The sequence below is a fragment of the Acanthochromis polyacanthus genome, chromosome 9 (assembly GCF_021347895.1).
Source record: "Acanthochromis polyacanthus isolate Apoly-LR-REF ecotype Palm Island chromosome 9, KAUST_Apoly_ChrSc, whole genome shotgun sequence".
NCBI classification, from domain to species: domain Eukaryota; kingdom Metazoa; phylum Chordata; class Actinopteri; family Pomacentridae; genus Acanthochromis; species Acanthochromis polyacanthus.
Genome location: NC_067121.1, coordinates 31,191,742 through 31,216,209, shown reverse-complemented (window position 1 = coordinate 31,216,209; position 24,468 = coordinate 31,191,742). Strand labels below are relative to the sequence as shown.

Sequence of the window (24,468 nt, the reverse complement as noted above, 5' to 3'; positions counted from 1 at the left end):
ATATCTTTTGGGCACATCACTGGACATCACAAATGTCCTTGTTAAAGTCTTCTTAATTGAAGCTCATTGGATTACAATGACCTGGATGATGAGAATTTACACAGACAACCTTATGCAAAGCGCTTGAGTGTAATTCAGCTCGATAACTATGAGTACAATACATCTACTGTCTACTTTTACTTTTCTGTTACTAGGAGAAAATTGGTGTAAAATAATAGCACATCAAAGTTTAATTCAGATCAGGCATCCTGCGAGGCCACATGATGTTGATAACCGGGGGCCTCAGCTACACACTACATCAAGACAAGTGAAGATGGCGGATGTGTTGAGTGTTCTTCGTCAGTATAACATCCAGAAAAAAGAAATCGTCGCGAAAGGAGATGAAGTTATATTTGGAGAGTTCTCCTGGCCGAAAAATGTCAAGACCAACTACATAATCTGGGGGTATGTCAGCGTTAAGAGTATGTTTAACTGCGTCCTGGAGGCCGCGGCTAACGCTTAGCGGTGCCTTGTGCTGCTAGTGACGGCGGAAGGCTCGTTAGCTTCGGAATGCTAAGATGCTAACATAACTCCTCGTTGCTGTGCTCAAAACTTGAAATAGTCTTTGGTTACTTTGGTCTTTTATTGAGGTATCTTGCCACAGACCGTACACCATATTGTGCTTGCTTTTATTAATGTATGTTAGTGTTTTTAAACTTAATATGCATTTACGAGTGATGTAGAGCCAAACTTGTAGTAGCGATGTGATGCTAACTAATTAGCAACGTAAGCTCGCTAGTAGTTGTGTTCCCATAGAGGTAGTGATCCATAAATTAAAAGGGGAAGCACTTGTGCTTCTAGTAGCTACAGTCATTACTTTGAGCAGCTTCTTTTGACAGTGCAAAAAGCAAACTTTGCTTGTGTGACGCAGAAAAAAACGAAGCTGCAACGAAAAGTAGATTAGCTAGCCGGATAACTGTTGATAGTTACGTGTTTATGTGACCGTGTGCAGTCCATGTGTACATTAAAGGTCAAGTAAAGCTGAAGCTTGAGTGATAATTATGTTTCTACCCATGTTTCTACCTTCAGAACTGGAAAAGAGGGGCAGCCCAAAGAGTACTATACTTTGGACTCAATCTTGTTCTTGCTCAACAATGTACACCTGCCGCATCCATCGTATGTGCGAAGAGCTGCAGTAAGTGTTTTAGCCATTATTTTATGTATCTGATATGCAGCATCCTTTAAATTCTTGTACAACCGGAAGCTCTGCAAGTGACCTGATTGTATCTTGCTTATAGACAGAGAACATACCTGTTGTCAGACGACCTGATCGAAAGGGCTTACTGTCATATCTCAATGGAGAAAGCTGTAAGTAGAGTTTTGGAGGTCTTTGGTCATCCTTTAATATGTTAAGATGTGGTTTCTACGCATTTGTACCGTTGTTCTGATTTCTTAAAGGTTTACGATTCACTAAAACAGTATAATGACAGGTTTCATTGTTTGAAATGCTCAGCACCCTTTGTCCTGATGATTTGCAAATAACTATATGACATGTAATGTATTAACTGCTTTTGTGCTTTTGCAGCTACTTCAACGAGCATCGACAGAAGTGCGCCTATAGAAATAGGTCTACAAAGGCCAACACAGGGTAAATTCTCACTTTCTTTCAATATATATTATATGGAATTTGCAGCTATGTGTAATTTTACAGATTTTTTTTGTTGTTGTTGAGGATAGAATAATAATGTGTCCTTTCTGCAACTGTTGTATAATTAAAAACAACTGTTAAATTTGTGCTGATAAAGTGAGGAAAGGCAGTGGAAAACCATGTAAGCTTTGCAAAGTGAAACAATATTCCTGTTCTGTTTTTGTTTAGTCAAAAGAGCAGCTGATGAGGTATCTTCTGAAGCCAAAAAACCACGGATTGAGGTAAACTTAGAAAAATATCCTAAGTGTTTTCTTAAACTAACTACTAATAACCACAAATGACTTCATAATCACATGTTGGTCAGTGCAGTTCAGTCTTTCCCTGGAGGATTAAACTCATTTAGTTTGAGTCTTTGATCCACACAAAATAACAATTCCAGGATCTGATTGTTGGTGGAAGGCCAACGACTAAAATTTGAGTGTTTATTTTATAGAGAAAGTCCAACTTACATTATAATATGATTTTTAATTATTTGTATCGATAAAAAGTGTTTTGGTCGCATGCCCTTTGATTGGATAAGACTAAAGTATTTACAAAAGTGTATATGATGTTGATTTTATTTATTAAATGTATTAGTAAATGCATTAAAAAGAAGCATAAATTAACAAATGGTTCATCTTTTCTTTCTTGTATGATATGAAAAACCCAAACTAATGTATCTGCAGCCAAAACAAGACAGTCTGTACATTTTATTCCGTTGTAAAACTCAACTGTCCTTTCAACTGACAAAATAGCCAACTTCCATGCATGCAAGGCAAATGGAGGAGTGGTAAAATAGTTAGCCATAAAGTTCAGTGTAGTTAATGGAGAGGGTAACTCATGATATTTTGTCCCAAATTTTAAGTGTGACCCCAAGATTTATCTCATAGCTCTTTGTTCATTGTAATCAGCAACACTAGTTTTACAGTGCTGCTTCTTATTCTGACTAAATCACATGGTGTCCATGAGGTCAAATAATATTTTAACTTTAGTAAACTCAGAAAAGACTTAGCAAATCATAGATGTTTGAGATTACGTTGTGCTTTGTTCTATAGTTTGCTAATAGTGTAAATGTTGCGTTCATCTTCAGGATGAGGAGCGAGTGCGTCTGGACAAGGAGCGTCTGGCCGCCCGTCTGGAGGGCCACAAAGAGGGCATTGTGCAGACTGACCAGATCAGGTATAAAAATAACAGAGCAGTAGCTTTTCTGCATAAAGAAATTTCTATAACCAAAACATATCTTCTCCTATTTAAGTCATTCCACCATTGTGTTCTGTGGCTATGTTTATCTGTATATGTGTATGTGTATAGAAACTGATCAGTATTAATTGATTGCTCTATATGTGAGGTGTCTGTTAAACCTTTACACTCACGCACCCACCCTGAAGCAGTGAGCTGTCAAAATGATCCAAACTTTTGTCCTCGTCTTCCAGATCACTGTCTGAGGCCATGTCAGTGGAGAAAATCGCCGCCATCAAGGCCAAGATTATGGCCAAGAAACGTTCCACCATTAAAACCGATCTGGATGATGACATAACCCTGAAGCAGAGAAGCTTTGTGGATGCAGAAGTGGATGTCACCAGGGATATTGTCAGCAGAGAGAGAGTCTGGAGGACCAGGACAACCATTCTTCAGAGCACCGGAAAGGTCACCTAAAGTCCATGACATCTAGTAACATTGATCTTTATTTTCAAATGATGTGCTTTCTCAAAATGCTGGATTCTTCAGATACATGTCAGATTCGCATGTGAATTATGAGAGCAGAGAAGCATTGTTTCCTTGAACGTTGAGTAAAGCAGTGACTGTTGTAGGGTTTTGGATCTGAAAGTGTTGAGATTTGGCCCAGATACTTTGTTTCATCTCCATATTTGATATTTTAGTCACATTGTTGCAGTCATCCTAGACTTAAAATTGTCATGTACATTACATTTTGGAAACATGGAGAATATCTCTTTAACTTATATTGCATTTGTCCTGCTACTACATAAAAGCAACAGAAAATAGTCATTAGCATGTTTCATAGACCAGCATCACAGAGGGTTCATACTGATACTGACTTTGGCCAGCATTTTGTGACGTGTACTCATGAGTGCAGACTGAATAGAACGCTAGAGGGAAATTTCAGGCCTTCATTTGTAGCTGAACTTGAAACTACTTTAGTATCAGAGTTTGGAAGTATATTTTCACAAACCTGTTCAGCTCTGGGTGTTGGAAAACATCCAAATGGCTCAAACTTAAACATACCCTCAGTGTATAGCAGATTTAAACCGCTAGATGGCAGCAAAAGCACCATTATCAATCTGTTTTTCACAGATTGACTTAAGACCTCAATGCTATTAGTATTGATATGGCTGTGTATTCAAATGATTATTGTCTAAATTTTATTCTAAGCAGTGTTGTGAGTCTTCACAGATGAAGAGATGCTGCTTTAAGTGAGTCGTCTCTTATTTGCATGTCTGTCAGGGAACACGTGTTTTTGCTGACAGTATGGCTAGAGTTGACCTATATTTATGTTTACGTGGTCGGATATTTTAACCTAATCTTTTATTACCGCACATTTTAGGAGTTGGTTGTGTCTTTTCCTTAGCTTTAGACTACACTATTTTTTAAAGCATCACGTGAATACATAGCTGTCATGCAGTTTGTTTCAGAATAAGATGAAGAATTCCACATTTTATATTAAGTAAGCATCTTGAAAGCACATAATATTTAATGTCGAGTACATCCCTTTAAAACGTGTTCTAAATGAACAACTTTTGTAACGAGGTCTCTTCATGTAAAAACTTAGCATACAGATCTTTTTTTCCTGCTTGCGGATGTTGAACTCATCATGTACGTATCTGCTCTTTGGCAGAACTTCTCAAAGAACATCTTTGCCATCCTTCAGTCAGTGAAAGCCAGAGAAGAAGGTCGAGCACCAGAGCAGAGACCAGCACAGAACACTACTCAAGTGGTAAAAATGATGCTTTCTGTCTATTTTACAATGCATTATAGAGTTGAGTTTCTTCATATGTTAAAGGTTGTATACATATTGGCAACAGTCATAGAAGTGATAAGTTTATGGGTTTAGAAACAGTGATTTTGCTCAGGTCTTAAAACAATACATACATAAATAAAAAATTGTTTGTACATATATGTTAAAATCATAAACAGTTAAACCCACTGTGTGACTGAAGACTGAGTTGATGCTCATTAAAGGGCCCACCATAGTTTCCATCTCTTAAATGTGGCAGCTGTCAAATACAAGCTTGAAATTTACAATCATTTGGCAGAGGATCTGTCAAATTGAAAGACATGTTGAGGACAATCCACAGTAAGTGTCTAAGTAGAAATGGGCTGTAGGTGTTCAGTTAGAAATCTACAATTGGCCGATAGGATTTGGACTAACAAGTGTATAGATGGTTTGTGGGGATAAGAATTCTTTTTGTTTCATGGTGTTTCCAGGACCCGTCCCTAAGGAACAAGCAGCCCGTCCCAGCTGCCTACAACAGATACGATCAGGAGCGATTCAAAGGAAAAGAGGGTGAGTTTCACTTCTGCTTTTCTTGCTAATTTTGGTACCGATTCTTTACAAGGGTGCGGCAGTGTGTTTGTGTGTGAGTGTCAGGGGACAGAATGAAGCCAGTGCTTGAGCAGTGATCTGCAGGTCAGTGAAACTTGGTATCGGTTTGACCACCTCAAGTAAAATGTAAGCAAAGCCCGCACAGCAGCATCGCGTCCTTCCACTGGAACCCCTGAGTACTTATTTATAAGGAACGTGTTCGATTTCCTCTGTTTCTAATAGATAGACTATCACATTCTTTCAAGGCAGACTGTGCTTCACCCCAAAGCTTACAAATGCTGCTTGGAGCAAAACCAAGACAATTACACTGTTCACAGGGTTTCTTGTGCCAGAAAAAAACTGATGCTGTAAACTAATCTTCAGACTTTGTGTTGTGGAGCTATCTAGCTTTTAGCCTGGGGTCTGAAATTGGGTAGTAATACTCAAAACATGAAAGCAAGATCAGATATAGAACCTCTGTGGCCGTCTTTCATTCCTTGCTAACCATGAGTCACACAACGCCTTTTTGGAAGAATATGTGGTTTTTGTATGTGCAGATTGCGTGTCACATACACTCTTTTGTTGTAGAGATGACGCCTAACAAAAAAATCAAGATAGATTTTATTTTTTAGAGATAAGATAATTCTCAGAAAGAATGAAAATTTCTTTAAAATGGTTGGAAGTTTTCTGAAGGTGAGAACATTGTGCGCTGAAAAGAATTTAAAGGCACAAATATGCTGCATAATACTGTATTTGAACATTATATTTAATTACACTGGTGCTTTTGGAAATGATGCATTTTGTTCTGCCAGTAATCTGCAACTCCTCGTTGTTTTCTTAGAAACGGAGGGTTTCAAAATCGATACCATGGGCACCTACCACGGCATGACCCTGAAGTCAGTGACGGTAAGAGAAGAACTCTGCTGCTGCTCGTTGCGTTGTAAGAACAGCTGCTAACCAAAGCCTTGATGTGACACATTTACTGAGGACCGTGACATTCAATCAACACCTGCTTCTTAAGGAGTCATGAGTCACAGCATCAGTGTCGCATGCTCTTCGTTTCTCAGTTTGGTAAATGGCGTGAAATAAAAACCCAGATTTTTTTCAAAAGCTAAACAAACTATGAAAAAGAAATATCTGCTAGTCCTTCGAATTATATTTTACTCATTGAAAGAGAGTCGGTGTAACGGAAAGGAAATTGTGTCACAGGTACTTTGGCAAATGTGTCTGCCACAACCTCAACTTGTAGCAGAGTTAACATGGAACGTAGCCTCTTTTAAGAAAGACTTCATGGCTGTTTGATGCACATGTGGAAATGTTTATTTGTGTTGTACCCTGTCCACGCTAGTTTTAGAAAACACAAACAGCAGGTTACAAAAAAATGAGCTTTTCCACCACCGAGAAACACCAATTATTCTAGAAAATAGAATTGTGTACATAAACTCTCCAATAATCAGAAACAGTTTTCATCTCATTTGTAGAAAAGTTGGTAATAATTTTAAGACACGTCATCAGTTTTCGTTCAATATTTACGCACAACTGAATTCCCATATGGATAAAATCTACGTTAAATCTGCGTTGTCAACTTGAGACAAGAATGTGCTGATCAGTATTCGTATTGTAACGAGGAGCTTGTGAGTGTAGGTGTCAGTCACTGAGCTGGTTTTTCTCCATTCATTCTGGTTGTGTGTGTCTTGCCTGCTCTCTCTTTAAATGTGTTGAGGCAGGCGCTGCGTTTGTTGCTCTGAAGGTGGTGCCAGTATTTGAGGAGTTCATTGGGATGAAACCCATGGGATGTTATCAGATGGCTGTACTTGCAGCTGGAATAAGACACCCGCCAGTGGTTGAACAGGAACTCGTTAGGTGGAGGAGTGGGCTCGATCCTGAGCTTGGCCAGGCATATTCCCACATACACGTCCTCCAGGTGCAGGTGGCGGATACTTAGAGATGCTCGGTAGATTTTCTTTGCTACATCTCCAGAGAAGACGTAACCAGTCCCAGAGCAAAAGGTGGGATACTTTTCTCTTGGGTACAGCTCTGGGGGCATGTACCACTTGCTGTTTTTATTTCGGTTCGGTGCAAAGCCTCTCATGTTATTTCCTGTGAAGTAGTTCATCCTGGGCTTTAACTCTGGCCTGAGCAGCTTATAAATGAGGTACTCTGTGTTGACAAACATGTCACTGTCAGTTTTCATGACGTAGCTGGCCTCCGGACAGTACATTGCTACCCAGTTCATTCCCATCAAAGTCTTTATGGTCAGGTTTTTGTAGGAATCCAGAAAGTCCTGCTGAATGATATCGTGATGCCTCCGGCTCTCTGCTTCTAGCATCCTTTGTTGCAGAAGTCCCAGCTCTCCCTCTTTCTTCCCCAGCAGAAAGAGCCGTATGAATCCCAGAGCAGGGGCAACACTCTCATTCCCCCACGTCTGCCGTATGGCGTTCCTTGCCTCCACCTGCCGAGCCTCAGTGGCAATCAGCAACACCAGAAACGGTGCAGGTCTGTTTTCTGCACATTTGTCAGGTTCATTGATGATATAAGGGAACGGGCCCTGGGTTATTGTGCCAGTAAAGTCTCCCACTTCAGTTTGGCTTGTGTTTGCTGCCAGATTGTTCTCAAAACCTTGCTTCTCTTGGGAGCTGATGTTAGCGTCCACCTTAAACGTCGGCTGAGGAACTATCACAAGCCTCCACGCTGAATGTGAAGCACTCGTGTTCCATTTGGCTTTGGTGTGAAGTCCTCCACCTCCATACACCACAGGATGGCCTCTCCACCATGGCATACCAGTGAACCTTGGTAGCCACACCTGGTGGACCAGAAAGACCAGTACGCCCAGCAGTGAGAGGAGATAAAGGAGTTTAGCTGTGTGTGTACAGCAGTGGCGTCGTTTCCACTGCATGGCTCTGCCAGCACTAATCCACTCAGACGGTTGTCACACTTTAGGCCAGTCGTGGACAGCTTCTCACCAGGTATTGATCCCTGGAGAGAAAGTGAAGGGTATCTGTTGAGTCTTTAAGGGGCTTTCACCCTGTGCTGATATCTCATTTCCATATACGTAAATCACGTTGTTGATGTCCAGTGATTGCCTAGAAGACAGAGAAAAAGAGTTTGGACTTGAGCAGCAAGTTAGACACGGCATCTTGCATTTTCCCAATTAAGCTGCAATAATTATAATATTTTCTTACAATGGATGTAATATCCAGGTACATGTTAAAGACGTTGCTTATCGTTGCAGCTTATTGCTTTGCTTTTACAACTTGCAGCTTTTACCTGTTGTGGTTCACTTGCTCTGATCAGCTTCATTTACAGACGCAGTACGCAGCGGTTTTTAATAACCGCATACAAAAACAAACTTTGGCAAAGTCACTGACTAGCAGGTGAACACATTTCCCTCCTAAGTTGGTTTTGGACTCTAAAAGCGAGCTTGAAGTTGAGAGAATTTTGAACCTGGAGATTAATCAAGTGGCAAGAAACGTGTAAATACACAGCTCTTTTCCCCTTTTTATCTTTAAAGGTAATAAATGTCATTTTTTTTCTTGGTTCTTACTGGTTTACAGCTTGTATTGTCCTTGACAAATAATTTCTATATGGAATTATATTGTTTGGTTTATTATAGTCCACATTATATAGAGCACATTTTAAATGGATATTAACCTTGAACATTGACATACAATCCATTGTTCTTTTGTGCTTTGACTCCTCCTCCTACCATTCTCTTGTGTCTCTGCAGATTACTAATACCATAATGCTATAATGCGTGTTGTAGCAAATCATGACAAGCTAACAGGCAGTGCTATATCATTGTCTGTGACTTCTTACAGCCTATCACCTAAGAACACTCTTAAAAGCTGGTATTTCAACTGCTGGCTAATGAAGAGCATAATCAAGTTTGTATACTTCACTTAACTTTTACATCATTGCAACAGAAACTTGCTAATCTTCAGATGCCCGGGTAAAGAAATATCTTGCTTTCATAGCAAGAATCAAGAAAATATGTACTTTTTTTTTTCTCAGCTTGAGATTCCTTTGCTGTTCCAGGTGAGAAACAGTTAACAGCTTATGTTTATGGTGCCACTAGCACCCTGAAGTGGAATGTGTTCTCAGTGTTTTTTTTTTTTTTTATATATATACTGAGTTACACACTACCCTCTTAAAGGACCCCCACAAGACAAAGAGCGGTTTGTGAGAGCTGAAAAGACTTATGTTGGCTCTTGTGCATCAACACAAATAGAAGCAAGAGTTTCCTGTAGAAAGACACACCTTGCTTTCACATCCTGTAAGGTGCACAGTAACTGATTAATTTTACAGCATTGGGGTGACACTATTGATGTGCATCGGCAAGTCCTTCACAACACAAACTCACCCATTTTACCCTCAGTGCTTGTCTGTTTCTGGAAGCCATCGTTTCTGTTGGTGATGAATTACAGTCCTCACACACTGATCACCCTCTGAGTCTCTGCTCGTCTTGGCTAAATCACAGGCACATGCATCTTGGGCTTGATGGCTCATGTCCTTTCATTTCCTCTGCATCGTGTTGCAAATCATCTCCTATGACTGTTACAAGGAGGGGTTGTTTTTCCATTATTCACAGAGAAATTTTAGTGTTCATGGCTTTCCACTGCATGCATGCATGAAAGTGTGTGTGTGCATGGGCAGAACATGTGTCAGAGCTCCAGTGTTGCAGTCGCTCCATCTGCCTTGGCGCATTGTCCCCAGAGGCTCGATTCTAACAGCGCTGAGCTGCTGCCACCTTGGACCGAGGAGAGAAGGGAGTCGGCAGTTGACAGTTAGCTGCAGCCCTGGGTCCTTCCACTGCCCTCGTTGTCATGATGTGTATATCAACGCAGCAGCGGGTGTCTGAATGATGCATAAGCCTTGCATCTCCCCGTTTGGCTTTTTCTTCTGATTTCTGCGCAGATTCTTGCTTCCTCTCGCTCTTCCTCTTTGGTTCACGTTACCCGCTCTCCCTCCGATGTCCCCCTCTGTGCCGTCTCGTTCTCCTCTTCTCGCCTTGCTCATTCAGCAGCCTCTCACGCGCCGCTCTGTTTTGTCGCTGTGTTGTCTGTGAGAGGGCTGGAGGGGTGTAAGCAGCGGGGGTGGAGGAAGATGAACGGGAGGCAGCGCTGTGAGCTGTGTGTTCGCTCTGAAAAGCAGCTCCAGGCTTGGTGGCATTACGCTCTCCCACCACGTCACGCCGTCTCTGCTGCTGTTGCTGCCTGCTCTGTTAAAGGGGAGGGGGGTTGGGCTACTGACCTATTTGTATTCACACCCACTCCCCAGAAAGAGGAGTAAAGCATTATCTCAATTTTGGCATGTTGTGAAGTAAGACGAGAGAGAGAGGGGAGAGAAGCCTTTGTGTCGGCACTTGCACAAGTCTTAGAGGGTTCCTGATTGCCTAATGTGGTTGGAAAAACTGCAAACACCAGATTACATGTTCTCACGTGATGAACATGGCAACTCAGAATGCCCATGTAGGCAATCTTTAAAGTGTGCAGCGCCAGCCTCTTGTGTTGGATTAGACAATTAAAGCAATGTTTCCGCTATGCTCAGTCAGCCGTGCTCGACTGCAACGCCTAGATTTTTTTACTCAAGCATTGTCTTTTTAATTCTATAGTATGACTGAAAGCAATGAATTTCTCCTGGGAGGGTAGAGGTAGAGGAGTGCTTGTTTTTTGTCACAGTAGTTTCGCTTTGACTCTGTCTACATTTCAATCAGCCTACACAGTTTTTCATACTACTTATTATTGTAATGCTCACATTGCAGGCAAAGTTAGAACTCTTAAGCTGTCCAATCCTGGTGTTTTGACACTTAAACGCCACATTTACAGGATATCTCCGATACCACAAAAGATGACTAACCGTGATAGCTTTCCAGAGTTGTAAATGGCATCTGATAAACCGTCAGACTTGGATCTTACACACCCAGGACGTTCCAGGATCCTCTATCATGCCTTTCTGGTGCGATAAGCCTGACCAGTCTCTTTATAATCAGTATGACATGGATGATGAGTGGAGGAAGACAAAGACCCACTGCTTTCAGAGGTCAACTGCTAGAATATTTAAAAACATGGTTATTTCAGGGGTGTGAGCTGCAGATGTGCGGTTTGTCTGTGACTGACAGTGATGCTGTAGAGCTGATAGACTGAACCCTTCAGCTCATGAGATGACGAGATAGCATGTGTTTGGCTAATCAAGAGAACCATTAATTAACACCAGATTGTATATAGTTTGTTTAGGTTATTTTTAAAAGTCTTGAGAATGTCCAGATGTCATCCTCTAAACCCCAGATTTAGAACACAGCTGTTTTCTAAACACTCGGTGGTTTTGACATCTGGATCGCTTGGACTGGAAGCGATGATCTCTGCTGACATCACCGGTCAGGATAGGGTGACCACTACCTCCATCAGATGAATTTTAATTGCTGATGCAGTCTAAATGAATCCTATAAAATATTCACACCCTTCTCAGTATTTATACTGATGAAACATGCTTTGAATAATTTATGTCAAAGGGCCTCTTGAGCCTAACAATATCAGCTGCACAGAGGTCCTTTACATGCGCAATAGGTTTTCCTGTGGCAGCATTAGAGCTTCACAAATGTTCCTGTTGCATTTCAGGATAAACGCATAAGACTTTAACTTGCTTTGCCCCATAAAGTGTTTAAAATTAACTAAAGGAAATCAAATGAGCATAATCTACCTGTTCTTCGGAGAGTTGTTTCAGTTATGTGTGTTGGAATGTCTAAACATTGTATAAATGCACAAAAGGACATACATGATGCCAAAGGACAACCTGAAAGGCTTAGGCTGCATCCATATCTCCACCCTCTGGACTTGCAGACTTCAGTCATACGTAATGTGACGTCTTTACCGTCATCACGTAAAGTCTGCAAGAGCGGGAGTCTACAGCATTATGAATGGAGCTAATAGACAGACTTTGAGTCCGTTTCAGTTGTTTCTGTGACACTGTTTGAAGAACTATCATGTATACGCTATAATATTAATTAATTTGGGTATTACTTACATTGGAGGACTTGCTTTCGTCCTTTTTCTCTGCTCATGATTTCGGCTTCAGACTGCACAGCTTTTATAGGCCAGACGCAATAAAAAAAATCGAAAAATTTAAACATCACGTCCGTATTGCAAAGAATTGTGGGTAATCAAAGTCTGCACCCCAAGCAGACTCTCTGGAAGTCTGGAGAAAGTCCCCTTGAGGCCCCTTGTGGACTGGATGAATTGTGGATTTGGACAGCCCTCAGCACTCCCGGACTTCCCATGAACGCGCCCGCAAAGTCCGCGAGTTTGGAAGTGCGGTGAAGTCCAGAGATTTGGATTCAGCCTTACTTTCATTTGCTTGACATGTTAGATGCACAGAATTAAAAAATGTCCGTATTAAATGGTAAATGTGTAAACTGGTAGCATCGTTATTTGAAGCTTTGCTTTTCTCTGATGGTGTCAGGTTGTGGCCTTTTTAAATCAAATGGTGATTAATGAATTTCAACAGTCAGTTTCTTGATGCATGTTGGTTGGTTCAATCAGCTAGAAACCATACAAACAGCTTTGTGAATCTCTATTACAGAGAAAGCGAGAAAAATCGAACAGTTCTGAAACGAGTAATCAAATGTTTCGTAGTTCCTCTTAGGACTGAACCCGAATATTCAGTTGTTATGGTGGTATCCGAAGATTTATTTTTAAGATCAGAATATTCCGATTCCACCCTCTCTCCCCCGAATGTTCGGATATTTGTCATTAATCGGGACCGAATATCCGGAGCCCAGAAATTGCTGTTCGGGCCAGCCCGAGTTTCTCAGCATCTTGCAAAGAGTGGGCTTGTAGTTTGAGGGATTGAGAGCAAACGGAGTCTCCCTTAGAATAGCATTAAAAATGTTTTGCTTATTGCTTAAATTGCAATGTTTATTCCTGCACAATCTGCAGTTTCCACATCCAGAATAGAGGAATACAGAAATGTTAGGGGAAAAGGATGCCTCCTACTTCACCGAAAAGGTCATTCTCACTGTAAGTGCTCTGAAGGCTTAATGATAGAGAGAGATTCGTCTTTTCATCCAGCCATTTTTTTTAATGGTGTCTGATAGCAGAGATGCACTTTTTAAAGTATACAGTCAGGAAGGACACTGAGGTTCCCTCTGCTAACAGACAGAGGGTCGATACTGAGCTTTGACAAAGATCTTTGAAGCCAATCCTGATTGGATCAGTGCCAGGTTGTGGACCGGTCAGTGAAAGATACTGGATTTTGAGAAAATGAATAGCTTAGCCAGTAATGCCATCACCGATTGAAGTCCTTTGAGACAAAAACAAAACAGTTCAAGCTTCTCAAATGCAAGGATCTGCTGCTTTTCTTTGTTTTCAGTTGTTGGAGTTTGTGGTCAGTTAATGGTCAATTTTGAGGGCAATTTTCACAATCCCTTGGCATTTTATGGACTAAACAGTGAGTTAAAAAAGTAATCTACTGATTAATCTGTTAAAAAATAGAATTGTTAGCTGCTGGCCTACTAACATATACGGTGTGGAATTTATTGTGCTTATTTAAATGTTGGCCTTTTTCAGCAACCGGTTATTTAATATGAATCAAATTCCATAAGGAGGAGATACGGTTTCACATTGCAATAACCAGTGCAGGTAGATAATCAGAAGTGTAGTTTTAATAAATTACAGGGCTCCAGACTGTGACCAAAATGGTCGTATTTTCTACACTTTTTTTTTTTTTTTTTTTTTTTTGAGAGTGTGTGAGTTAAAATTTGAAGTGTCCGCATTGTGTGAGGGCATGATGATCATTAAGCTCTATTGGTGTTGCTCTAACTGGTACAGACAACTACTGTGTTAACCACAGTGGAGTAAAGTAGTACTTTTGTAACTTCGCTGTACTGCAGTGTTTACGTTTAAGAATACACTGTTCAAGGCACTCAGATGGCTCAACTGGTTGAGCAGGCGGCCCATGAACAGGGGCTATAGTCCCAACGCAGTGGCCTGGGTTTGATTCCTGCTCACGGCCCTTTGCTGCAGGACTTCCCCTCCATTCTTCGTCCTGCTTTCCTGTCTGCCTGTTCTCAAATAAAGCCAAAAAAACATTTAAAAAATGCACTGTTGTCGTGAACTACATGCACAGTTTTTTTTCCCCACTCCTATAAAGACCACATGTAGAAAACAAAATATCATTTCCAAACTCATTTTTGGTCCCACACCTGTCTGAGCACCACAGCCGCCAAGCAGCAGCTCCGGCAGCCTTCAGCGTGGCACATTTAGGGAATGTTGGTAAATTGTAGTGTTTATTGATAAGAAAATGTTCAAGTGATGTTTTGCTTGAGACGAGGTGGAAGGTGCGACCAGTGGGGAAAAAATTAGTCCAGAGCCCTGATTTTTGTACTGCTAAATCTTATAATATATGTATGTTTAAGGTTCAAGACCATCATGTTCTAGTGACATGCTATTGGTTTATTAAGATAATCTGTCAAAACGGCGCTATTTGTTTTCATCTTCTTGTTTAGTCATTTAACTTGAGATTGTATGTATGTTCATAGTGTTTGTTACATATTAAACTGCTGCATTAATCTGTGGCTACACACTTGTGTTAGCAATTAAAGTTAAGACTTTTTATCCTGTTTCTGACTATATAGCTGTTTAGTTTTTACTTCTGATGTCCCGGATGGTTTTGGAGCTTAACACACTGACGGAGTTAGCATTATGAGCTCCAGGTCGTGGGAATGTCACTGGATGATGGATTACTGCTCAACTGTGACCGCTGGTGTGGCCCCCTGTAAAGCCCTCTGCACACACACACACACACACACACACTTTCTTTTGTCAGGGAATCAATCAGAAAACACATTAACATGGAGAACAGGCCACAGTCTTTAAATGGGCTCTTCCTTTTTTCCCGTAACTTAATCTAGGTGTTGTTCTTGAACTGTTTATCGATTTTGGCGTTTTGCGTTGTCTTTGCTTTGCCTGTGATGCTGTAACATTTTGTAAAGGCACACAAGAACGCATGTTTTTCTTAGTGACCTGAGGGTGTTGTTTTGTTTGTTTTCCAGGAAGGCGCATCTGCTCGTAAGGCCCAGACCCCAGCGCTGCAGCCTGTCCCTCGTCCAGGTTAGTGCTGAATTCACAATACTCCCATTTAACCATACACAAGTATGTTTATAGTATTTTAACTTAGTTGTGTAACCGCTCTGTCCTGCCTTAGAGGTCGCATTTTTCCTTCCATTGTATTCCCTTGCAGATGCACACATGGACAGCTGTGCACCGATGTACAGTTGTTGTTGTGCAACTGTATAGTCACTGAGTGGACACAAATGCTGGGACGTCCACAATGCAAAAAGTGTTAACACTGAACTAAGAAAGAGACAATGGGAAGAATTTTTGATGACTTTCAGCAAATTGAATGCATTTGGCAGCAGAGTATAGTTGGCAGCTGCTGAGCTCCCAAACTCTGGACAAAAGATAAGCTTAAAAAAAGCCAGAGAGAGATGAGGTTGCTATTCAGATTAGACTTTTGGAATAAGAGCAGAATCCACAAGCTGATGTTGTGGTGCCTTCAAGAACAACAAGATATCGACATAGAATCGGGCATGAACAAGTCTGTAGAGGCTAAGCCCTTTTTCAGCGGCTTCATCGGCGGTCAAAACTGTTTTTCCTTCCGGGCAGAACACCTGCCCGGACAAAGATTGGTTCCTATTTATAATATAACGAGCTCATTGGCTTCTGCAAAGTCATTAGTGAAAAGACAGTAGTGACCCAAAAACCAGCAATTTAATGTGTATTTTTTGGTGTGCACATACTGCACAGAAGTTCCGACTGCAGAACTCGCTCTGTGGTATTTCTGATGTAGTTTACGTCACAGAGTAGTCACGTGTTTTTCTCTAGAAATCAAATATTAACCGGATTAATGCTTTAACCTGAAAAAGACGGCAGCGTTTTGTGTTAACATAAATCAAAGTCAGCAAGGCTTGAGATACGTTTTTTTTTTAAGTTGATGCCAATTCCGATATTTGGCAGAAAAAAAAATCCAAAAGAATGATTATCAGCCGATTAATTTTAAAAACGTATAATGAATAAAATAACTTCTTTTTTGTTCCCTTAACGCTTACAACAAAGAAGATATGAATTATAAGCAGAACATTTTACTGTTTTACAATGGTTTGTCCTTTAGTATTTATTTAACTTTACAACAGAGAAGAATTTAAGTACAAAAACTTGCAACGAAGCATTAAACCGCTGGGAAATTCTATAACCTTATTAAAAAAGGAGTCAATCTATAAATGAGTTATGAAATATGTCTGGTCTTGTACTCCTTGTTGCTGCAAATTAGAGGAAGGTTATAGTACAGGTGAAGTTACTGGTGTAACATCATTTCTGCTGCCTGTTGATGCCCTTTAACGTTAAATCACATTTTCCTCACTCCATCATTTTCTTTGCAATGAAAATAAAAACCAGAGAGGTATGAAAATAACATTTACTGTTTAATGAGAAATTAAGAATATATGGGCGGTTAATCGACAAACCTCCGGCCAATGACGATTATTTTGATAAGGGCTTTAATCAACCGGCCGATAAATCCATTGAGCCCTAAAAATTAGATTACTGTCCTGCCTTGTTCATGTTCTAACCCCTTTTGTAGAACGCCCAGGCAGAATTAGACGAGGTTGAATGGTGCATTTAGGGTACAAGGGCAGGTATTCAAAAAGAAAACCAAAGCTTTTTATGACATTTTTGGACCACTTACTCTGCAATTTTTCCTTACATACAAATAAATATTACAAATAACTCCAGCAGAAAATGGAGCGAGCCCCAGTTTCTGTCAGACTGACTGCCGCCATGCATGGCTTATTGATGCATGACCAAAGCAAAGAAATATGCACATGATTTCTGGATGAAGGTGCATCAGTGAAGGGACTTTTTGTCTGCAGAGAAGAATCGCAAGTCTGTTTGACTCCTCAGCAAATGCCAGCCCAAGACGCTCCCACAGCTTTTTCCGCATTTTTTTCATGCGACAGACCAACAGAGCAGCATCAGTCTGTAACACTTTTGCCCTGCAGCGAGAACTAATAGAAGAGCTCCACTTTATCGACAAAGATGGTCTAAAAATACAGTTAAAAAAAAAAAAAAAAGTTTTACCTGGAGTTGCTGCTGAAAGTTAGTAGTTAACCCCTTCCATGTCGCGTCCACAGCCGACAGTACGAAGCGCAGGGGTTGAAATAAAGTTGCTGCGCTCTTATTTGGTGTGAAGACCGAGCCAGCTGCAACCGATTGTGCTGATGATGATGTGTTGTGTAGCCAGTGAAATCGTGAAAAGAGGATGTTCTGCATCAGTGGGTGGCTTCAAAGCTACAAGCCCCTGGGCAAAATAAGTACCTGCCACCAGGGCTATCTGCATCCACACAAAAGTACAGTCATGACTGCGACAACGACTGGAGTGTTCCCAGTAACCTGGAAAATATTTAAATTTATTTTCATTTTATTTTTAATTTTATTTATTTTCAGTATTTTGATGTTTATGCAAAAACTACTGTTGCCCCATAATACTCGTTCTTACTCTTATAAGCACAGATGAGTCACCAGACGACCTTTAAAATAACCATTCAGTTGAACTCTGTTTCAGTGTGATTGATACAGAATGCAGGACTTACTGGTAATGGTAACCCAACAAAACAGATGATGTCTGTTTATTTCTAATCGTATCTTTCTTGCCTTTTTTCCTTCTAGTTTCACAAGCCAGACCTCCACCAAATCAGAAGAAAGGTACGTGGCTTTCTGACACTGCTTTTTTTTTTTTTTTTTTTTTTTTTTTTTTTTGCATAGATATAAAGCACAGTCTTTGGTACGTGATGTTATTCAATGTAGTAGAGCACCTATTTATAGAAATATGTTTTTTCTTAATCGTTACTTGCTGTTCTGTCATAACCACAGTTATTGGCTGTCTGTTTGACTCGTCTGTTTTTACTGTGACGTTCTCTGCAGGCTCTCGGACACCCATCATCATCATCCCCGCTGCCACCACCTCACTCATCACGATGCTCAATGCAAAGGATCTCCTGCAGGATCTAAAGTAAGTATAAATAAGTGTCGGTCTAAAACAAGTCTCTGCCGTCTTTGACACATAAAAGGAGAACAGAAAGCTATTGAGCCTCACTCTTTCTATAAGTCATGAGACAGCTGCACTGTCAGGGAAGGTACAGTGTTGTTTGTATTAAACGAGGCCACAGTTGATCCCTGTGGCACAATTCCTCAGCGCCAAGTTCAAAGGCAGACACTGAATGATTGTTATTGTTGTCATTTTTATTATTATAGCCTGAGAAAAGATTTTTTTTTCATCATGCAGCAATTTGAGCTGTTTTTAGATTCAGTTCAGCAAGTATAAGTTTAGTGGTGACACTTGGACAGTTCAGTGATCAGCCTTTAACATGAGGATCTACCAGTGTGTTAAAGTAAATGTCTCTCTGGTAACGGTACCGCTGATGTTTCAGGAGTGTAAATAAGTCTAATAGAGAAGAACAGAGCCGGACCTGTGATCAGTGAATTGTAACGGGATTTTAAATGTGACAGGTTGCTTCTATTTTACCGCCGTGGCTTTTCCACTGTTTACGGCATTGGTCATCAGCTCAGGAAGCACACGGACCAATTACATACGAGTTCAGACATCCCACGTGATGCTGCTCATCCACTGAAGTCTCTGCATTGCAGCCGCTAGACAGAAAACAGTTAAGAGGCGAGGGACAACATGCAGCTGTGAGGCAGCTTTCTCAACTATGAACAAAATCAAAACTAAATATGGTTCCAGACACGCCAATGAGCGCCAGATGTGTTTGAGAACGACCCTGACACCGTTCAGGCCATGATTCAAAACACTGGCAGCTCAGTCCTCCCATTAAGCAGCAGAGGATGTAAGGGGAGTGATGGAAGACAAGAAAAAATGTAGAAGTGTTCAACTGTTTACATTTTTTTTAGATTTATGTGTTGTTAAATATGTATCTAAGTTATTCTTTCTTTCTTTCTTTCAAGTTTATTTGAAAAAGGACAGCGTGCAGTTACATTAAAAGATGGCTGCACCAGATTTAGCTTCAAGCTAATTTCCATCTGTAGTCCTTGGTCCATAAAAAACAAACATTCATTATTTAAAACTTTTTTTAAAGTTGGTCCAGGTTGTTCAGTCATTATTTTTCTCTTTATTTTTAGATGTACAGTTATATCAAAAGTTATTTATTAACATGTTGCCAAATGGATTTGAACCGTTTGATCAGCATCCACGTCCGACTTCCACACAGTTGTTAAACACTGTACCATGGATAAGCTGGTTGTAAAGGGCTTTTTTTAACATAATTTGTAAAAAGACAACAGTTGCAGTGTAGAAGTAATCTAGTTTTACCACGGCGGATATTAGACACACAGTTTGAAGTCTACAGTTTAGTTGGTTTTAATAGTTGAGGTGTTTGTCGTGCTGCAGCCCAAAATCCATTTTATTATGTGGAGAAATCAAAAGCAGCACTTGGCTACGTTTGCTCAACTACGACTGGATCACGGCTGTTTAGTGATAAACCAGGCATGAGGGGAAGTCGAAGGAAAATCCCAGAAAAATGGAAATGAGAAAGTTTTAAACTTCATTTCGACTTGTACCAGGTTTGTCACATCAGAGGAGAAGAAGAAACAGGGCCTTCAGCGCGACAATGAGGTTCTGCTTCAGAGGCGCAAAGACCAGATCCAACCCGGCGGCACGACGCTGAGTGTCACCGTGCCGTATCGTATCATCGATCAGCCGCTCAAACTGGCTCCTCAGGACTGGTGAGCTTTGTTTTAATGGGTGCTTCGCGTTTAACATTTTTCCACATGGCATGAACACTTCGGACTAGATTCTTTCACCGTTTGTTGAAATACCCTGAACTGTCCGGTTAGAAATGATAGCATCTCAAAGGAGGAACAGTTTCAGTCGTGCAGCGTGTCGACTGGTTTAGTCATATCACCAAACGACCACTTCTCAGTCCGTTCCCCAGATGGCTCAGCTGTTAAAAGCAGCATCTGTGACACTGAGTCACTTGACGAACATGACTCAGGATTGTACACGAATACACAAAGCGACACGATGCTGACCCGTTTGTGGTCTCGTTTATCGAATTTCAAATTTTCAAGAAGGAAAAAGGAGGTGGTTTGTTTTTTCACTTCAAAAAAAAAACACTGTAGGAACAAAGCACACACACACCTAGAAGCATCACCTCATTCTTGTCTTACAATATTAGAAAAGTGAGCCTTTTAGCTTAAAGTTTGCAGCAGCACATTTTAAAGATGAACACATAATGACACATTTATCCCATTTAGAATATTATAATACCCTTTTTACCTGTTTAAATCAATCCTCTCTTAAGTATCTTCAGACAGTCCAAAATGCAGCTGCTCGTCTTTTAACAGGAACTAACCGGAGACCCCGTGTCACCCCAGTCCTTTCCTCTTTTCACCGGCTCCCGATCACTTTTACGTACGTTTTAAAATGCTGGTGCTAAGTTTCAAGGCTTTACGTGGCCGATTATCACGGTTTATCTCTGACCTCCTTCACCCGTACGCCCTGAATACAGCTCTCAGGTCAGGCCAACAAAAAAAATGACTTCTTGTCCCTCGTTCCACATATAAAACCTGTGGAGACTGTGTTTTCCAAGCTCTGGCACCAACACTGGAACGCTCTTCCTCTACAGCTGAGATCAGTCGATTTCTGTGAAGCTTAACTCATTGGCTGCCAGCTGTTTTCAGAGCAAAGAGCCCCCTACTGCCAGTTTTTAAGAATTTTGACAGATTTTTCAAGATCTACAGAATATCAAGTTTTAAGACTACATAAACATTGAAACTATCGAAAGAAAGTGTAGATTCTCTTCTTTCATCAGGAAAAAAAAGTTTGTTTCTAGCATTTTCGGTTCTAAAGTTATCGGCAGCAGAACATAGGGTAGTTTCAGCAAAAACACCTGTTTTTGACCAAAAAACAGAGATAACGAGCTTTTTGTACAGAGAGGCACATCAGTCACTTTGATGCCAATATTTTCTGGTTTAGTGACATCCCACACAACTGAACAGTTGTTTACTTATATGAAACAACAAAAACAACTCGGAAAAAGCATTTTGAGGTCAACTTTTTAACCTTTTGTTAGCTAAATCATTTATTTACAAACAAACAACACAAGTCAACATTTTGGTTCAGAACAATATATCTTACAAAATATAAACAAAATATTTTTAGGTGTGTCTGTGTGTGTGTGTGTGTGTGCTCGCTCTAAACTCATCTGACTCGGCTTCGTCAGATGAGCTCAAGAGAGCGGTGGTGGCGAAACAGAAAACTAGCGCGGCTTTGATCGCCAGCGGCTGTTGGCAACGGCACTTTTTGCTGTCGCCCCACCATGGTCACTGTCTTTGTCATTCTTTTGGCCCACCGCAACACTCTCATGTTCCAAAACTCCAGGATTTTCACCGACAAGCTCCGACAGACTGTCCTGCAGCCCCCCAGTCAAAAAACATGATTGACGTCTATAGACGTCAATGGCAGCGAATGAGTTAATCAGGCAGCTGAAAACGCTTCTATTCCGACCTGTAGCTGCTTTGTTTTATTGTTTTTGATGCGCTGTATTTTCGCTGTTACTCCCCTGTTTTAACAATTTATTACCTTTATCATTATTGTTTTTATCCTTGTTTTACTATAGCTGTAAAGCACTTTGTGGTTTTTTTTTACTCTGTGAAAGGTGCTATAGAATAAATTGTACTTATTTGCATGATTGATAGTTGTGACACCTTGATAGCTTTAACCACAGCAGACTCGGAATTAACTGGTAGTAGAAGATCTCGTTTAATTCTGCCCCCTCACATCAACCTGTGTGTGTTCTTGCTGCAGGGATCGAGTGGTGGCCGTGTTCGTACAGGGTCCTGCCTGGCAGTTCAAAGGCTGGCCGTGGCTGCTGCCCGACGGATCTCCTGTCGACATTTTCGCCAAAAGTGAGTGATACACACTGTTCATTTAGAAATGGTGCCAGAGAATCAGCTTGTGGTCGCAAATAATGACAGAATAGTTCACTGAAATCAGAAGATACTAAGCAGGATGATAAACGGTCATGGAAACATAAAGGTGACTGAGTCCATCTGTTTAATAATTGACGAGGTGCTTCCTGATTCTCTGTTTAATCTGAGCCAGATTCCCTTCAGACTATTATACCTTTTATCAGGCGAAGTAAAGCATTAATAATCTTTATTTTTAAGAACAAATTGACCGTGCTCTTCTGCATAATGAGTGGAAAATATTTTTGTTTCCAGATTGTCGTTCCTTATTGTGACTGTTCTTCTTTCTAAAATGTAAAATGTGTTCTTTGTTAAAGCAAATCGTTCATACACGCAACATTGTTGAAAGTTAGGCAAGAATTACTGAACAGACACTCCAGCGCTGCCTCCACATTAAAGCCTACAGAACAAACTCTGACCAGAGTTCCTCATAACTGCACTGTTTTTAAAAGATGAATTAGAAATGATGTGAATTTCATACAACAGTTTAATGACAAACCTTTCTATATGTTACGGTATATTGTGGAAGTCTAAAAATGAGGTGTTTAGTTCTACCTTTGTGGCTTTATTGTTGTTGTCTGGATGCGTTTTCCCTCCAGTTCGAGCCTTTCATCTGAAGTATGACGAGGCAAAGACAGACCCCAACGTGCAGAAGTGGGATGTGACCGTCCTGGAGCTGAGCCGCCACAGACGCCATCTCGACCGGCCCGTCTTCCTGCGCTTCTGGGAAACCCTCGACAGGTATTCACTATTCTACAGCGTCGCATGTAGGGCTGAGTACCGAACTTCGGTTCTTTAATGGCACCGACCGAAATGTTTCGGTACTAATGAGTATCAAAATAAGCCTCGTCTTTCGGTACTTATCACGTGATTATGATAAAGCAAACCTGTGATTGGCTGTAACATTACACGTGATTGCGGCAAGCCGGAAAAAAAGACATGCTGTGCCCCCCCCCCCCCCCCCCCCGTTCACAGACAGGTTTCACGTCATTGACTTTACTGCAGTTGTGCAGCGTGTCGTCGAAGTGGGAAAAGACGCCTCTGAGGTGGCTCAGCATGTACTGAACTGTACATTGGTTGCAAATGTTCTTTTGCACTGGAAATCACTGGAAAATTAAACTCAAGATGTGAAAAGTAATGTGTAATGCAATTTTCATTCTGTTAGAGGATATATTGTAAAACTGGTATCGAAAAAAGTATCGTTTAGGAACCGGTATCGAAGTGAAGGTATCAGTATTGGTACCGGTATTGAAGCTTTTAGATTGATACCCAGCCCTAGTCACATGTAAACACATCCACAGTGTGTGTGTAATTCAACCTCACCTTTCCTCTTTCTTTTATCAGATACATGGTGAAACACAAATCTCACCTCAGGTTCTGAGTCCAGATCACAGCGTCCATCACCGAAAACCCCACAAATCCATTCTCCAGCCCTCCAACTCTGCTCCGTGCATCTCTGTCATCCCGTCTGCCCCCCCATCTTCCAACACCATCCCCACTTCACCAGGAGAAGGACGGGTCATCCAGGTTCACCTCCTTCAACAGTTCCTCAAGGACTCCTAATGCAATGTGTCGCTCTGGACATCGGAGAGGAGATTTAGGGGATTTTTGTGTGTTTTGTTTTTTTCTGTTGTAATTGTTTTCTAATGTTTTCATGTAGTTCAACAGAAATACCAAAATATGTTTTATATAAAAAAGGCAACATGCTGTGGAAACAATTTAAATAAGATATTGAGGAACACGGTGAGGAAGCGGGAGAGGAGGTTTGCATTTTTGACGGTGGTAAAGAGGAAAATGGATATTGAGGCAAACATGGAAATAACTCTGGTTACAAACAAAGCAGCCGCTGAGTTCGAGGGAAGAGACTTTCTTTACACGTTTTCTACTTTGGGTGTTTGTGGTTTGAATGTACATATATGATAAAACCTGTGAGAGCCAAAGCTCTTTGAGCAGAGAGGAAGATGCAGGTAAGTGAATTGTTAATATGTTTAAAAACCCACACCGCTCTGACTCTGTTCCTAGTTCAGTTTGGTGACGGATCAGCACATCTCTTGGTCATGCAGTGACCCTGTTAAAGTCTTCTTTTTCTTCTTTGTTGGTGTTGTGCTAGATGAGAGAAATTATGGAAAGTATTGCTTTAATTCATCACATGAAATAGACAATAAAGGCTCTGAGAAACAAATGCTTGTGTTGTTCCTGCTACAGCCGATAAATGCTCACTTTACATG

General features: G+C 40.8%; 2 protein-coding genes across 2 annotated transcripts; one reads left to right on the top strand and one right to left on the bottom strand.

The window, feature by feature from the left end:
- The first annotated feature begins 269 nt into the window (after nucleotides 1–269).
- Nucleotides 270–24,422, top strand: cdc73 (cell division cycle 73, Paf1/RNA polymerase II complex component, homolog (S. cerevisiae)). The gene is made up of 17 exons (XM_022213152.2): nucleotides 270–444; nucleotides 1,069–1,174; nucleotides 1,278–1,347; nucleotides 1,565–1,627; nucleotides 1,856–1,908; nucleotides 2,757–2,845; nucleotides 3,100–3,313; nucleotides 4,521–4,619; nucleotides 5,111–5,189; nucleotides 6,049–6,113; nucleotides 15,253–15,310; nucleotides 17,924–17,959; nucleotides 18,179–18,266; nucleotides 19,835–19,996; nucleotides 22,080–22,180; nucleotides 22,840–22,981; nucleotides 23,585–24,422. The coding sequence occupies exons 1-17, from the start codon at nucleotides 314–316 to the stop codon at nucleotides 23,619–23,621; spliced, it is 1,593 nt and encodes a 530-aa protein (XP_022068844.1). The 5' UTR covers nucleotides 270–313; the 3' UTR covers nucleotides 23,622–24,422.
- On the bottom strand, nucleotides 6,505–10,420 carry LOC110964457 (beta-1,3-galactosyltransferase 2-like). Its single transcript, XM_022213201.2, has 2 exons — nucleotides 9,568–10,420; nucleotides 6,505–8,290 (listed from the first exon to the last, which is right to left on the bottom strand). Exon 2 carries the CDS (start codon nucleotides 8,101–8,103, stop codon nucleotides 6,859–6,861), a length of 1,245 nt encoding a protein of 414 aa, XP_022068893.1. The 5' UTR covers nucleotides 8,104–8,290; nucleotides 9,568–10,420; the 3' UTR covers nucleotides 6,505–6,858.
- Nucleotides 24,423–24,468: the final 46 nt, after the last annotated feature.